The sequence below is a fragment of the Telopea speciosissima genome, chromosome 7, assembly GCF_018873765.1.
Source record: "Telopea speciosissima isolate NSW1024214 ecotype Mountain lineage chromosome 7, Tspe_v1, whole genome shotgun sequence".
Classification (NCBI taxonomy): domain Eukaryota; kingdom Viridiplantae; phylum Streptophyta; class Magnoliopsida; order Proteales; family Proteaceae; genus Telopea; species Telopea speciosissima.
The window spans coordinates 11460053-11472033 of NC_057922.1; the positions used below are offsets into that span (position 1 = coordinate 11460053).

The 11981-nt window shown below is 41.1% G+C and overlaps 3 protein-coding genes across 5 annotated transcripts; all 3 read left to right on the forward strand.

Annotated features, from left to right (window-relative positions):
• Positions 1-471: 471 nt before the first annotated feature.
• LOC122669574 (transmembrane 9 superfamily member 11-like) lies at positions 472-3184 on the forward strand. Of its 3 annotated transcripts, none has more exons than XM_043866364.1 (2): positions 472-604; positions 800-3184. In XM_043866364.1, exon 2 carries the CDS (start codon positions 805-807, stop codon positions 2803-2805), a length of 2001 nt encoding a protein of 666 aa, XP_043722299.1. In that variant the 5' UTR covers positions 472-604; positions 800-804; the 3' UTR covers positions 2806-3184. The 3 variants fall into 3 exon arrangements, with proteins under 3 accessions (XP_043722299.1, XP_043722300.1, XP_043722301.1); XM_043866365.1 differs by having other exon boundaries at positions 479-604; positions 756-3184; XM_043866366.1 differs by having other exon boundaries at positions 511-604; positions 739-3184.
• A 4275-nt stretch (positions 3185-7459) lies between these two features.
• Positions 7460-7972, forward strand: LOC122668226. Its single transcript, XM_043864817.1, has 2 exons — positions 7460-7686; positions 7830-7972. Exons 1-2 carry the CDS (start codon positions 7512-7514, stop codon positions 7970-7972), a joined length of 318 nt encoding a protein of 105 aa, XP_043720752.1. The 5' UTR covers positions 7460-7511.
• A 410-nt stretch (positions 7973-8382) lies between these two features.
• Positions 8383-11225, forward strand: LOC122669575 (transmembrane 9 superfamily member 11-like). The gene is made up of 2 exons (XM_043866367.1): positions 8383-8619; positions 8799-11225. The coding sequence occupies exon 2, from the start codon at positions 8831-8833 to the stop codon at positions 10802-10804; it is 1974 nt and encodes a 657-aa protein (XP_043722302.1). The 5' UTR covers positions 8383-8619; positions 8799-8830; the 3' UTR covers positions 10805-11225.
• The last annotated feature ends 756 nt before the right edge of the window (positions 11226-11981 follow it).

An 11981-nucleotide genomic window follows, 5' to 3' on the forward strand; every position in this document is an offset into this window, starting at 1 on the left:
ATTGTCCGATACGAACGATATGGCATGATTTTCAAGGTGATTGATATCGATATTTTGCCGATTCTGTATCAGTGAAACAATACAGACAAGGGGTAAAATAGTAAAAAAAACCAAGGGTAAACTTCTTGATACAGTCAATCCATGTCAATATCATATCGGTTTTGAAATTTACTGATACCTCATCCGATACCGCATACTAAAACCATGAGTCCAACGATCACCCCTACGCAACAGAGCAATCTCAGTCCAACAACCCGGTCCAATGGTCCAAAAAACAACCCGTTTCCTCCACTGTAATCAGCAAATGCACCAGATTGGTAAATAGAGAAATACGACGGAAAATAAAGGGGTAGTTTTGTCATAAAAATTAGTGGGTCAGACTCTGTGAAATGTGCATTATGGTCATTTCTAGGGAAGAATATTCAAGTTCGTGTTAATAGACTGAATTCCTCGCAAAGGCAAACGGAATTGATAAATACGGTGTTTGGTTCTTCTTCCTTGTAGATCCAAGTCCAAAGGTTTCCTACGCTTCGCCTGTCTCCATTGTTGCAGAGATCTCTGAAACGGAGAAGCGTATTTCTCTGTTTCTCCGTTTCTTTGAAAGGTCAGTTGCTTACTTGCTTCTTTCTTTTCCATAGAAACCTTCCTCAAGAACCAATCTTATTCATAACTATCATTGCTCTGCTAGCTTATAGATTTTCATCTCATTGAATAATAATTTAGAGATTTCATTTCTAGATCTGAATTGGTTATAGGATTTTGGATCCTATAACCATTTCTCGATCTGGGTTCTTTCCAGATCTGATGGAAACCATGCAAAGACTGGGGACGAAGGGCTGTTTGCGTCAATTTTGGATCTGTATCTTGTTTTCCTGCTTGATTTTTCAATCCGGAGATGGATTTTATCTTCCGGGTAGTTACCCTCACAAATATGGTGTTGGCGACCGGTTATCAGTGAAAGTAAATTCTCTTACTTCGATCGACACTGAAATACCCTTCAGCTATTACAGTCTCCCATTCTGCAAGCCCCTTGAGGGCGTGAAGGACAGTGCGGAAAACCTCGGTGAGCTTCTCATGGGGGATAGAATCGAAAATTCGCCTTACAGGTTTCGGATGCACACCAATGAGACCGAGATCTTTCTCTGCAAAACCGATCCCTTATCTGCTGATGCGTACAAACTTTTGACGAAGAGGATCGATGAGATGTATCAGGTAAATCTGATCCTTGACAACCTTCCTGCTATTCGGTACACGAAGAAAGAAGGTTACTTCCTCCGATGGACCGGTTATCCTCTTGGGGTCAAGGTTCAAGACGTATACTATGTGTTCAACCATTTGAAGTTCACAGTTCTGGTTCACAAGTACGAGGAGACCAATGTGGCTCGAGTTATGGGGACTGGCGATGCTGCTGAGGTTATCCCTACAATCGAGAAGTCTGGATCAGATGTGCCCGGTTACATGGTTGTTGGGTTCGAGGTGGTTCCCTGTAGTTTCCAGCACAACGTGGATTCAGTGAAGAATCTGAAGATGTACGAGAAGTACCCATCATCTATTCGCTGTGATCCCAGCAGTGTTGCAATGGTCGTTAAGCAAGATCAGCCCATGGTCTTCACCTACGAAGTCTCGTACGTGGAGAGCGATATCAAGTGGCCTTCGAGATGGGATGCATATCTGAAAATGGAGGGATCCAAGGTGCACTGGTTCTCGATTCTCAATTCTCTAATGGTGATCACTTTCCTCGCTGGTATTGTGCTTGTGATCTTCTTGAGGACTGTTCGTAGAGACCTTACTCGCTATGATGACCTCGACAAGGAAGCTCAAGCCCAGATGAACGAGGAGTTATCTGGGTGGAAGCTTGTTGTGGGAGATGTCTTTAGAGCTCCAGACCATCCGGCACTTCTCTGTATAATGGTTGGAGATGGAATTCAGATTCTTGGAATGGCTGTTGTGACAATCTTGTTTGCTGCCCTGGGATTCATGTCTCCAGCTTCTCGGGGCACTCTAATCACTGGTATGCTATTCTTCTATATGATCCTTGGAATTGCAGCTGGTTATGTTGCTGTGCGGCTTTGGAGGACGATTGGATGTGGTGATTACACAGGATGGGTTTCAATCTCTTGGAAGGCTGCTTGCTTCTTCCCTGGTATTGCCTTTCTGATACTGACCACTTTGAATTTCCTTTTGTGGGGTAGCCATAGCACTGGAGCCATTCCTTTCTCATTGTTTGTTATTCTAATTTTGCTCTGGTTCTGCATCTCTGTGCCTCTTACTCTTGTGGGTGGGTACCTTGGAGCTAAGGCACCTCACATTGAGTACCCAGTTAGGACCAATCAGATCCCTCGTGAAATCCCAGCTCAAAAATACCCATCTTGGTTGTTAGTCCTTGGAGCAGGAACTCTTCCTTTTGGTACTCTCTTCATTGAGCTTTTCTTTATAATGTCTAGCATTTGGATGGGCCGTGTTTACTATGTTTTTGGATTCTTATTCATCGTTCTGATCCTCCTTGTGGTTGTCTGTGCCGAAGTGTCCCTTGTCCTCACTTACATGCACCTTTGTGTTGAGGACTGGAGGTGGTGGTGGAAGTCCTTCTTTGCTTCTGGTTCGGTTGCCATCTACATTTTCTTGTACTCCATTAACTATCTCGTATTCGATCTAAAAAATCTAAGTGGCCCTGTCTCAGCTACCCTTTACATTGGTTACTCACTCTTCATCGTTCTAGCAATCATGTTTGCCACAGGCACAGTTGGGTTCCTCTCTTCCTTCTGGTTTGTGCATTACCTGTTCTCTTCAGTGAAACTAGATTGAGCTTCCGCACCTCATGAAATGTTCCTCCCAAAACATTCGTGGAGATACAGTGGAGAATTGAAAGCCACAACTCACATATGCGTTGGAGTTGTCGCCTACCTGTCCTGGGTTCATGTTGTTCTTAAACTTGGTTAAGAGTAATAATAACCTCATCTAGTTTTGATTAATTCTTTAGCAGGTAATTTCTGCATGATACTGTTATTTTCTTGCATCTTGAGAGATAGGTAGTAGCAGTTGCTGGTAGTTGTGGGTATCAAAAAATTTCCTCTGTAATTGGTTTATTGAGGATGGTTTATGTATGAATTATAATAGAGATTCGTGGTTTTCGTGTTCTTAATTCCGAATTGTCTAAATATTTTATTTGAGAATTTCTTTTTAACCCTATATTCTACATGGAACGCATCATTGGAGTTCTAGTTTTAAGACCAAGCTTCTGTTTCTTCAACACCCTTATGTTTTATGAGAAACACCTTTGACAACTTTGCGTGTAAGGTGCAGATGATGATGGGTCACATTTCACTTCTCGAGTAACCAGTGTGAGGTGCTCGTATTAATTTTTCACATCATAATCTTCTTAAGCTACTAATTAAGCCAGTAAGATCATCTGTATCACGATAACTCTCCATAACATGATAACACTGCATTATTTTCCGACCTATTGAATGAGTCCAGAATTGAGTGATCTTCCTAAAATTTGGTTCATTATAAATGATTCACTTCTGAACTCAGAAGTAGAATTTAGTTTAGTCGAATGATTTCACTTCTGAACTCAGGTCAATGTAAATCCTTGTGGCCTTCCACTTGTTCAGGTGGCTTAATGGTCCTACTTAGACGTCAATCCTTGATGTGTTCATCTACAATTTTCCTCCTTTAAGTTATTGGAATGACTTCCATATGGTCAGGGTTGAAGAAGGTACTAGGTGGTTTAGCTGGTAAAATCTCTGGCCTGTTGTAGCCAAGACCTGGGATTGAGTCCTTGAGTCCTGCCCTCACCTGTTTGCGTTCGCGTGATATGTACTCTCTCCGCTCTCTTGTACCCTAGTTGCATTACTGACATCTGTTTACCTATGACGAAGACTTGCCTCCGTTGATTTCCATTTTGTTCTTTTTTTCTTTCCCTTCCATTGTTATCCTCGACTTCCTCCCTCTAATCTCTGGTGTCTACCCATCCTCTTTCTTCTACTCCCAAGAGAGAGGATGGTTCAGGGTTGAAAATGTTTGGAAACATAGCTGCCCATTCATGCTCTCCATCACTCAATTGCTGCTAGCCTTCACTCCAGCCCTTGCCGACTCCGAGAGTTCCACCGTTACAGTACTGACCTGTGTAGCGATCACAGCCACCTGAGCGGTGGTGAGGGTCTCACTGCTGAGTTTGACCATATGCTTTTGATAAATAACCACTATACACTTCACCTTCTCGAGGTGACTTCCTTTGAGGGACTAATGAAGACATTATAGCCCTAAGAAGATCGAGTGGCATCTGATACTGTTATGTTTGTCTCGAATTCTTGGACCCGTTTCGAAGAATGACTCATTCCGACATTTTTTGGTGGCGACCTGAATGGAATTTTTTCTGAGATCTGTGATGGTAGCAAAGGGGAGCCCATCACTGATCTCGTTGGTGGTGCGGGGTTCGACCCGACCCGATGGATCGACCTGGATCCGATGGAGGAGTATTTATGTTCTTTACCCGCTTTATTGTAAAGATGAGTAAGATTTGGGATTTTTCGTTTTAGGGTTTCTGGGAGAGAGCAACAACGCTGTTTTGGGTGTTCTAGAGAGATCTCCATTGTAATTTTTCTCCGATTTGCATAGTGAATCATCTTCACCTTCGTCCGTGGATGTAGCACACCATACTGGTGTGTGAACCACGTTATATCTTAGTGTCATCTTGCTCTGTTCTTGTTTCTTTTCGTGTTTTTGATTGGTGTTTGCTATAATAGATACCATGCAAAGAATAAAGATATTTGGGTGTTCCATGTTGAGATGAGGTGGATAATTATATTTGAATTTGTAACAAACAGTATTATAGGTGGATGAACTCTATTACAACATGAGGGACTCTGCGGCCATTCCCCAGTTCAAGGGCTTTTCCTAGCATATTGAGCCATATGCCCATTACCCTTCTCATGTCTTCGTTTAATGAATACATTCTTAACAGCTTGAATCCCAACACAAACTGATTTGAGCTGTGTTTTACACTCTCACAGTAATGCGTGATACAAAGGAAAGAAAGATAAAGTGATACTATTTGAGTATTGACCATGATTTTAAATTTCAGAGGATCCTTTGAGGTTGTCAATTGATCCATCTTCAGGATCAAACATGGTCGGTCCAACATGATATCAGGCTGGATCAGCCAATGTCTTCAGATCAGCAGCGTCCAATCTAGTTTCTCACCATGGGATTAAAATGGGAGGGGGATCGCTGCCAGGCTGCGTGGCCCCTGCACCAGTGGGTAGAGAGGGGAGAGGGGGGCAATGAGAGTGCAGGACATCTAATAGGGGTGACCGGTGGCACAACTCAGCCCCACCAAGTTCTCTTTGTGTTCTGCATCTCCTATTGTTCGTGGTTGCTTCATCAAGGAGGATTAAGCGTTGTAAGATGAGTTTTATATTCTCAGTTTAATTTCCAACAATTCTTAAGTTATGAATAGTAGGAATTGACCTCCAAGATGAAACAACGTTTAAGACTTTTTAATAGTTGTTGTACTCATTTACTAGGCCATGTCGGAATACTTTCAAGTTGTGCTCAATCACCAAATCAAAGGAATGAGGAAAAAAAAAAATTCTAAAATCGATTTGCAATTGGCAAAACAAAGAGAGCAAGTATGGAGAGTGTTTTTTTTGCATTAATTTTTTTTCTATAGAAAGCCAAGGACGATTCCTATTTATAGATGGAAAGAGCCCCTTGAAAGCACCTCTACGACTACGAAATGAGGTGACTTTAATAGAAAATGGCCGTTACCGGTACTAGATGCAACATCATTGGCACTAGATGCACCGACCGACGTCTGTCACAACGTCGGATAAATTCCAAAGAGATACCCACATTTAAGTCCGGCTCGGAGCAAAAAAGGAATCTTCACATAACAAAGCCTCCATAGACAAGACCCCAAACAATGAGGGAGACAGATGGAAAATTATCACCTCCAGTTTGCTGACCGGTCCAGTTCCCCAGTTCTTCTAATAGGGGGATGGTGGACCCCACCCGGACAGGGTGTTTGGGCATGGGTAGAGAGGTCATTTCAGCCCCCTTTTGTTAGAGGAACTAGGGAACTGGGCCGGTCAACAAACTGAAGGTGATAAAGATCCGGAGACAGATACATCTACCCTTGTAGTACATACACAAGAAATGACAAGTTAAAAGCAACTCTTAAGAAAACAAATTATGTGTTGGAAAAACACTAAAAAAAAGATATCACAAGGAAAGAAAGTATTTTTGGAAACTTTACTTTAATAAATTCATTTACAACAATTTACATCATAAAAATTATGGTCGTAGCCTAGGTTAGCACCTGCTCTCTCTACCTCTTCCCTCTCCCATGAAATGATCTCTCTCCTTCATATTGATTGAGCTGATAGGAAGCGTTCATTGGCTCTCGTTTGCCCACGTAGCCTCATCTCCTTGACAGAAAACGCCATCCCTTAATTTAAACTGTTGTTATTTCTTAAGCCACAATTTGAGTTTACATGATGTGATTCAAGCCTAGTAGCATCAAATTTCTTTATTGCGTTTTAGTATGTTTGTTCCTAATTGACCCAAAACTGTTAACTGCAGCTGATATTAAATTGATAATAATGGAATACTCGACTTGGAACAAATTGAAACTGAAACTGATAAAAATCATTTAATCGGAACTGTTTAACCTGAGTGGTTTATTAATTGGTTTGATTTGGTACATCGCAACCGTCTATAAGCGCTTATCGAATCAAATCCAAACTGATTAAACAAATCACAGCGGTACCCAACATGTTTTTTTTTTTTTTTGGATTTTTAATAAATGGACCCTTACAATTTTTCTAATTGCAAATGTCCTTTTAATTTCAAAATATTATAGCACTTTGGTCCAGTCCATTTATTTGGGACATTAGACGTTAGTTTCAGGGAATCTAATGACCAAAATACCCCTCTAATAAAACCTCATCTGAATTAAAGATTAAAATGATTAAATTACCCTCATCTTCCCCAAATTGTATAGGGTTTGAAACTAAAAATCAAACCCTAAACCATGTTGGGAAGATGAACCTTAAAATCAAACCCTATAATCACCCATCAATCCAATTATAATTTCTTCTGCAAATCGAATCCAAACTTTACATCTATTTTTCGAGTGATTTCATTGATTTCCAAATACTTGCTGCAATTGTTTAAGAGTTTCTGCAATCCAACCCTTTTTTCCTCTTCGTCTGCTTATATATCTGATCTAATCTAACCCGTTATCATAGTTTGTAATAAAAAAACCTTACTTGCAACTTAAGGAATGAATCCACTGAATTAAATTTCATGTGCATTTCTTTAATTTTTACTGTTGACTTGACTTAGAGTCTTCACTCTCGAGTCTTTGTCTACCACTCCGAAATTGAAGGGGACAAGATGCTGGAAGAAGAAAACGACTTGACTACTAAAATTGAAGGTGAAAGCTATTATTGGAAGAAGCATCTTACCATCGTTTGCATCTGCAGAGCAGCAGCAGAAACAGAGATATGACGAAAGAAGGTGTTTCTGGCCAGAAAGTGGAAACTTCCGACGACTTTGTGTCTCTTTTGAAAGCTATTCAGCAGCTTGGTCGGCGGAAGGATACCCTGGAGATGTTATCTCAAGGGTTCTGTCCACGGGACAAGGGTTTATTGCAGAGTCGCCTTGAGGATCTCTCTAATGGTAATTCTTGTTGCTTTCCCTTATCATTTACTAATAAGCTGTGGCACGAATTGATATTTGGGTTCCTGGACTATTCATCTGAGTTGACTCTTGGGTTTTTAGTATTTCATTGAATTCGTTTAATTTTAATCGTCCACTTGGAGGAAAATTTGATATGCTACCATCTTCAAATGGTAATTATTCTGAGAGTTTGACTGATTTGTGTTCTGTGAATTCAACGAGCTTGTTTTCACCAAGGATCCACATCTTACAGAAAGCGAATAACATTTCTATAAAAATTTATTGAGCATCCTGGTCTTTAATTTATTATTTCAATAAATTAGTTTGTTTGTGAAAAATCAAACCCTAAATCATTTGAGGAAGATGAGGGTAATGTAATCATTTTATTCTTTAATTTTGATGAGTTTTATTAGAAAAGCATTTTTTGATCACCCTAAAACTAACGTCTAATGTCCCAAATTAACGGACTGGCAAGTTGCAGGGGACATTTGGACAAAGAACGGTACCCACCTTGTTATGATGGTTGTTTTGTAAATGGTTAGTGGATGGGGTACTTTTGTCATTCAGTATGAATCTGATAGTTGGAAAGGTGTCAATACTCATTTGGAAGAAGATTACCACACCGTCGGTGTACAATTTACCCCTCACACGGTTTTTTTTTTAATTATTTTCTCTCACCTTTTTTGAAAATGAAATACAAACCGAACATTCACAGAGTAAAGGAGTCGGTATTTAGGGCTTCTCAGTTCTCCCTCGTTCGATCCGAGACTGATTCAGACTATTCTCTGGTCTGCGTGATGCAGAAATCTCTATGACTGAGAGGCTTTTCTATTTCTCCGCTTCGTCAAATTCAGACTATTCTCTGGTCTGCGTGGTGCAGAAATCTCTATTACGTACAGGTTTTTCCGTTTCTCCGCTCCGTTAATTTGAAAGGTTAGTTGCTTCTTCAATTCCTGCAGAAACAATTCTCGATAAACTTTCCTTACTGTTATTGACACTAGCTTTCGAGTTTTGTATGAAGAATGTTTTTGATAGGTTAATAATTTGTAAATTTCATATTTAGAGCTACATTGATTCCAGGATTTTGATCTTTTGAACTGCGTCCCATTCAGATCTGAAGGAAATCACGCGAAAACTGGGAACGATGGTCCGTTTCCATCAAATTTGGATCTGGGTATTGCTTTGCTGCTTGATCCTTCCATCCGGAGATGGATTCTATCTACCTGGTAGTTACCCTCACAAATACGAAGTTGGCGACGAGTTTTCAGTGAAAGTAAATTCTCTTACTTCCATCGATGCTGAGGTGCCCTTCAGCTATTACAGTCTACCCTTTTGTAAACCTCTTGAGGGCGTGAAGGACAGCCGAGAAAACCTCGGTGAACTCCTTATGGGGGATAGGATCGAGAATTCGCCTCTCAGGTTTAAGATGCAAACCAACGAGACCGAGATATTTCTCTGCCAAACTGGTTCCTTATCAGCCGATGACTTCAGCTTTTTGACGAAGAGGATCGATGAGATGTATCAGGTGAATCTGATCCTCGACAACCTCCCTGCCATTCGTTACACGAAGAAAGATAGTTACCTCATCCGATGGACCGGTTACCCCGTCGGTATCAAGGTTAAGGACGTGTACTACGTGTTCAACCATTTGAAGTTCACGGTTCTGGTTCACAAGTACGAGGAAAGCAATATGGCCCGAGTGATGGGCACTGGTGACGCTGGTGAGGTGATCCCTACAGTGGAGAAGTCCGGATCAAATGTGCCTGGGTACATGGTTGTGGGATTTGAGGTAGTTCCGTGCAGTTTCCAGCACGATGCGGAAGTGGTAAAGAAACTGAATATGTATGATAATTACCCATCTCCTATTCGTTGTGATCCTTCCACTGTGGCAATGGCAGTTAAGCAAGGTCAGTCAATGGCCTTCACCTATGAGGTTAACTTCGTGGAGAGTGATATCAAATGGCCATCGAGATGGGATGCATATTTGAAGATGGAGGGAGCTAAGGTCCACTGGTTCTCGATTCTCAACTCTCTAATGGTGATCACTTTCCTTGCTGGTATTGTGCTCGTAATATTCTTGAGGACTGTTCGTCGAGACCTTACTCGCTACGAGCAGCTTGACAAGGAAGCACAGGCTCAGATGAACGAGGAGCTGTCTGGGTGGAAGCTTGTTGTGGGAGATGTCTTCCGGACTCCAAACAATCCAGCACTCCTTTGTATAATGGCAGGTGATGGTGTTCAGATCCTGGGAATGGGAGTTGTGACCATCTTGTTTGCTGCCCTTGGCTTCATGTCTCCAGCTTCTCGTGGAGGCCTCCTCACTGGTATGCTGTTCTTCTACATGTTCCTTGGAATTGCGGCGGGTTATGTAGCCGTGCGGCTTTGGAGGACAATCAACTGTAATGATAACATGGGATGGATTTCAATTGCATGGAAGGCTGCCTGCTTCTTCCCTGGTATCGCCTTACTGATTCTCACCACTCTGAACTTCCTTTTGTGGGGTAGCCACAGTACTGGGGCAATTCCATTTTCCATTTTTGTTGTTCTGATTTTGCTCTGGTTCTGCATCTCTGTGCCTCTTACTCTTGTGGGTGGGTACCTTGGGGCTAAGGCACCTCACATTGACTTCCCTGTTCGGACCAATCAGATCCCTCGTGAAGTTCCAGCTCAAAAATACCCATCTTGGTTATTGGTGCTTGGAGCAGGGACTCTTCCTTTTGGGACCCTCTTCATTGAGTTCTTCTTCATACTGTCTAGCATTTGGATGGGCCGTGTCTATTATGTTTTTGGATTCTTGTTCATCGTACTAATCCTTCTTGTGGTAGTATGTGCTGAAGTGTCCCTTGTCCTCACTTACATGCACCTTTGTGTGGAGGACTGGAAGTGGTGGTGGAAATCCTTCTTTGCGTCTGGTTCAGTTGCCCTGTACATTTTCTTGTACTCCATAAACTATCTCATTTTCGATCTCAGGAATCTGAGCGGACCTGTCTCGGCTACTCTTTACTTGGGTTACTCGCTCTTCATAGGTGTAGCAATCATGCTTGCCACGGGCACAGTTGGGTTCCTTTCTTCCTTCTGGTTTGTGCATTACCTGTTTTCATCAGTGAAACTAGATTGAACTTTCTTACGTCCAGAAATGTCCTTGAAATATTAGTTGAGATACACTGGAAAATGGAACGACACAGCTCATGTACACGTTGAACTTATTATCAACCTGTCCTGAATTTACTCTCTTCTTAAACTTGGTCAAGGTTGTAATAATCACATCCAGTTTTGATCAATTCCCTGGTAGTTTGTTGCCACATGAAGCTGTTCTTTTAACCCATCTTGGGAGGAGATGGGCAGTGGCTGTTACTGGTAGTTGTGGGTACCGGCTTTGATCTCTATATTTGGTTACACTGAGGAGAAGGATTTATATATGAATTATTATGCAGAGATCCATGGTCTTGTTGTTTGGGATTTAGAATTGTTTAAATGTTAGTTTAGCAAATTTCTTTTGACCATTTATACTATGGAGACCATCATTAGCTTTGTTGGTACTTTGTGTTCAAGGCTAAACATCAACCAATCCCTTTAACACTTTTTTTTTCTCTATTTTATTTTGTATTTTTTGAGAAAACACCATTGTATGTGTGAATGATGAATGGTGGTGATGGCATAATGAAACAACTTTGTGAATGGCAAGTTTTTCAGGCCATATTAGTCTTCTTAAATCAATCTGCTCCTTTTCTCCCATAGTTCTGTAATCTATATAACAGTTTCTGTATTAGCAGCAGTATGACTGACCTACAAGCCAAAAGGGTATAATAGGTATTTTTATTTTCTGCGATGAAGCTTTTAGTTTTTATGGCTCTAGGCCAGTTCATGTTTATCTTGGAAAATATGGTGTGATATGTTATGGTATGGTCTATTCAGTTCCTTTCAGCATTGGAGACAGGAAATGATTTCCTAAAACTTACATGTCAAGTGAGAAACTTAGCTGTCTGTATTATGGCTTACCTTGCTTTGCACACCATTTTTGGGATAAACCCTGATTGATTATAGAAAGGTTACCTACCACTAAACTTCAGTGATTATAAACTACTTCAACTAACTATATAATTGAGGAATGACAGTGGGATGATTCCCTTATATAATTGAGGAAGGACAGTGGGATGATTCCCTTATATAATTGAGGAATGACAGTAGGATGATTCCCTGCCCCTGGACTTGGATGATGATAAGAGGTACATAGTGAGGGGATGGAGTGATGGACCATCAGAAATAAGATTAAAAATGCTGGAAATCATTTCTTA

What these genes read in the sequence shown, in the direction of transcription:
- LOC122669574 (XM_043866364.1), top strand. Translation starts at nt 805, where the DNA reads ATGGAAACCATGCAAAGACTGGGGACGAAGGGCTGTTTGCGTCAATTT.
- LOC122668226 (XM_043864817.1), top strand. Translation starts at nt 7,512, where the DNA reads ATGACGAAAGAAGGTGTTTCTGGCCAGAAAGTGGAAACTTCCGACGAC. An exon ending in CCTTGAGGATCTCTCTAATG is followed by an intron (nt 7,687 to 7,829) that starts GTAATTCTTGTT and finishes GTCCACTTGGAG; the next exon opens with GAAAATTTGATATGCTACCA.
- LOC122669575 (XM_043866367.1), top strand. Translation starts at nt 8,831, where the DNA reads ATGGTCCGTTTCCATCAAATTTGGATCTGGGTATTGCTTTGCTGCTTG.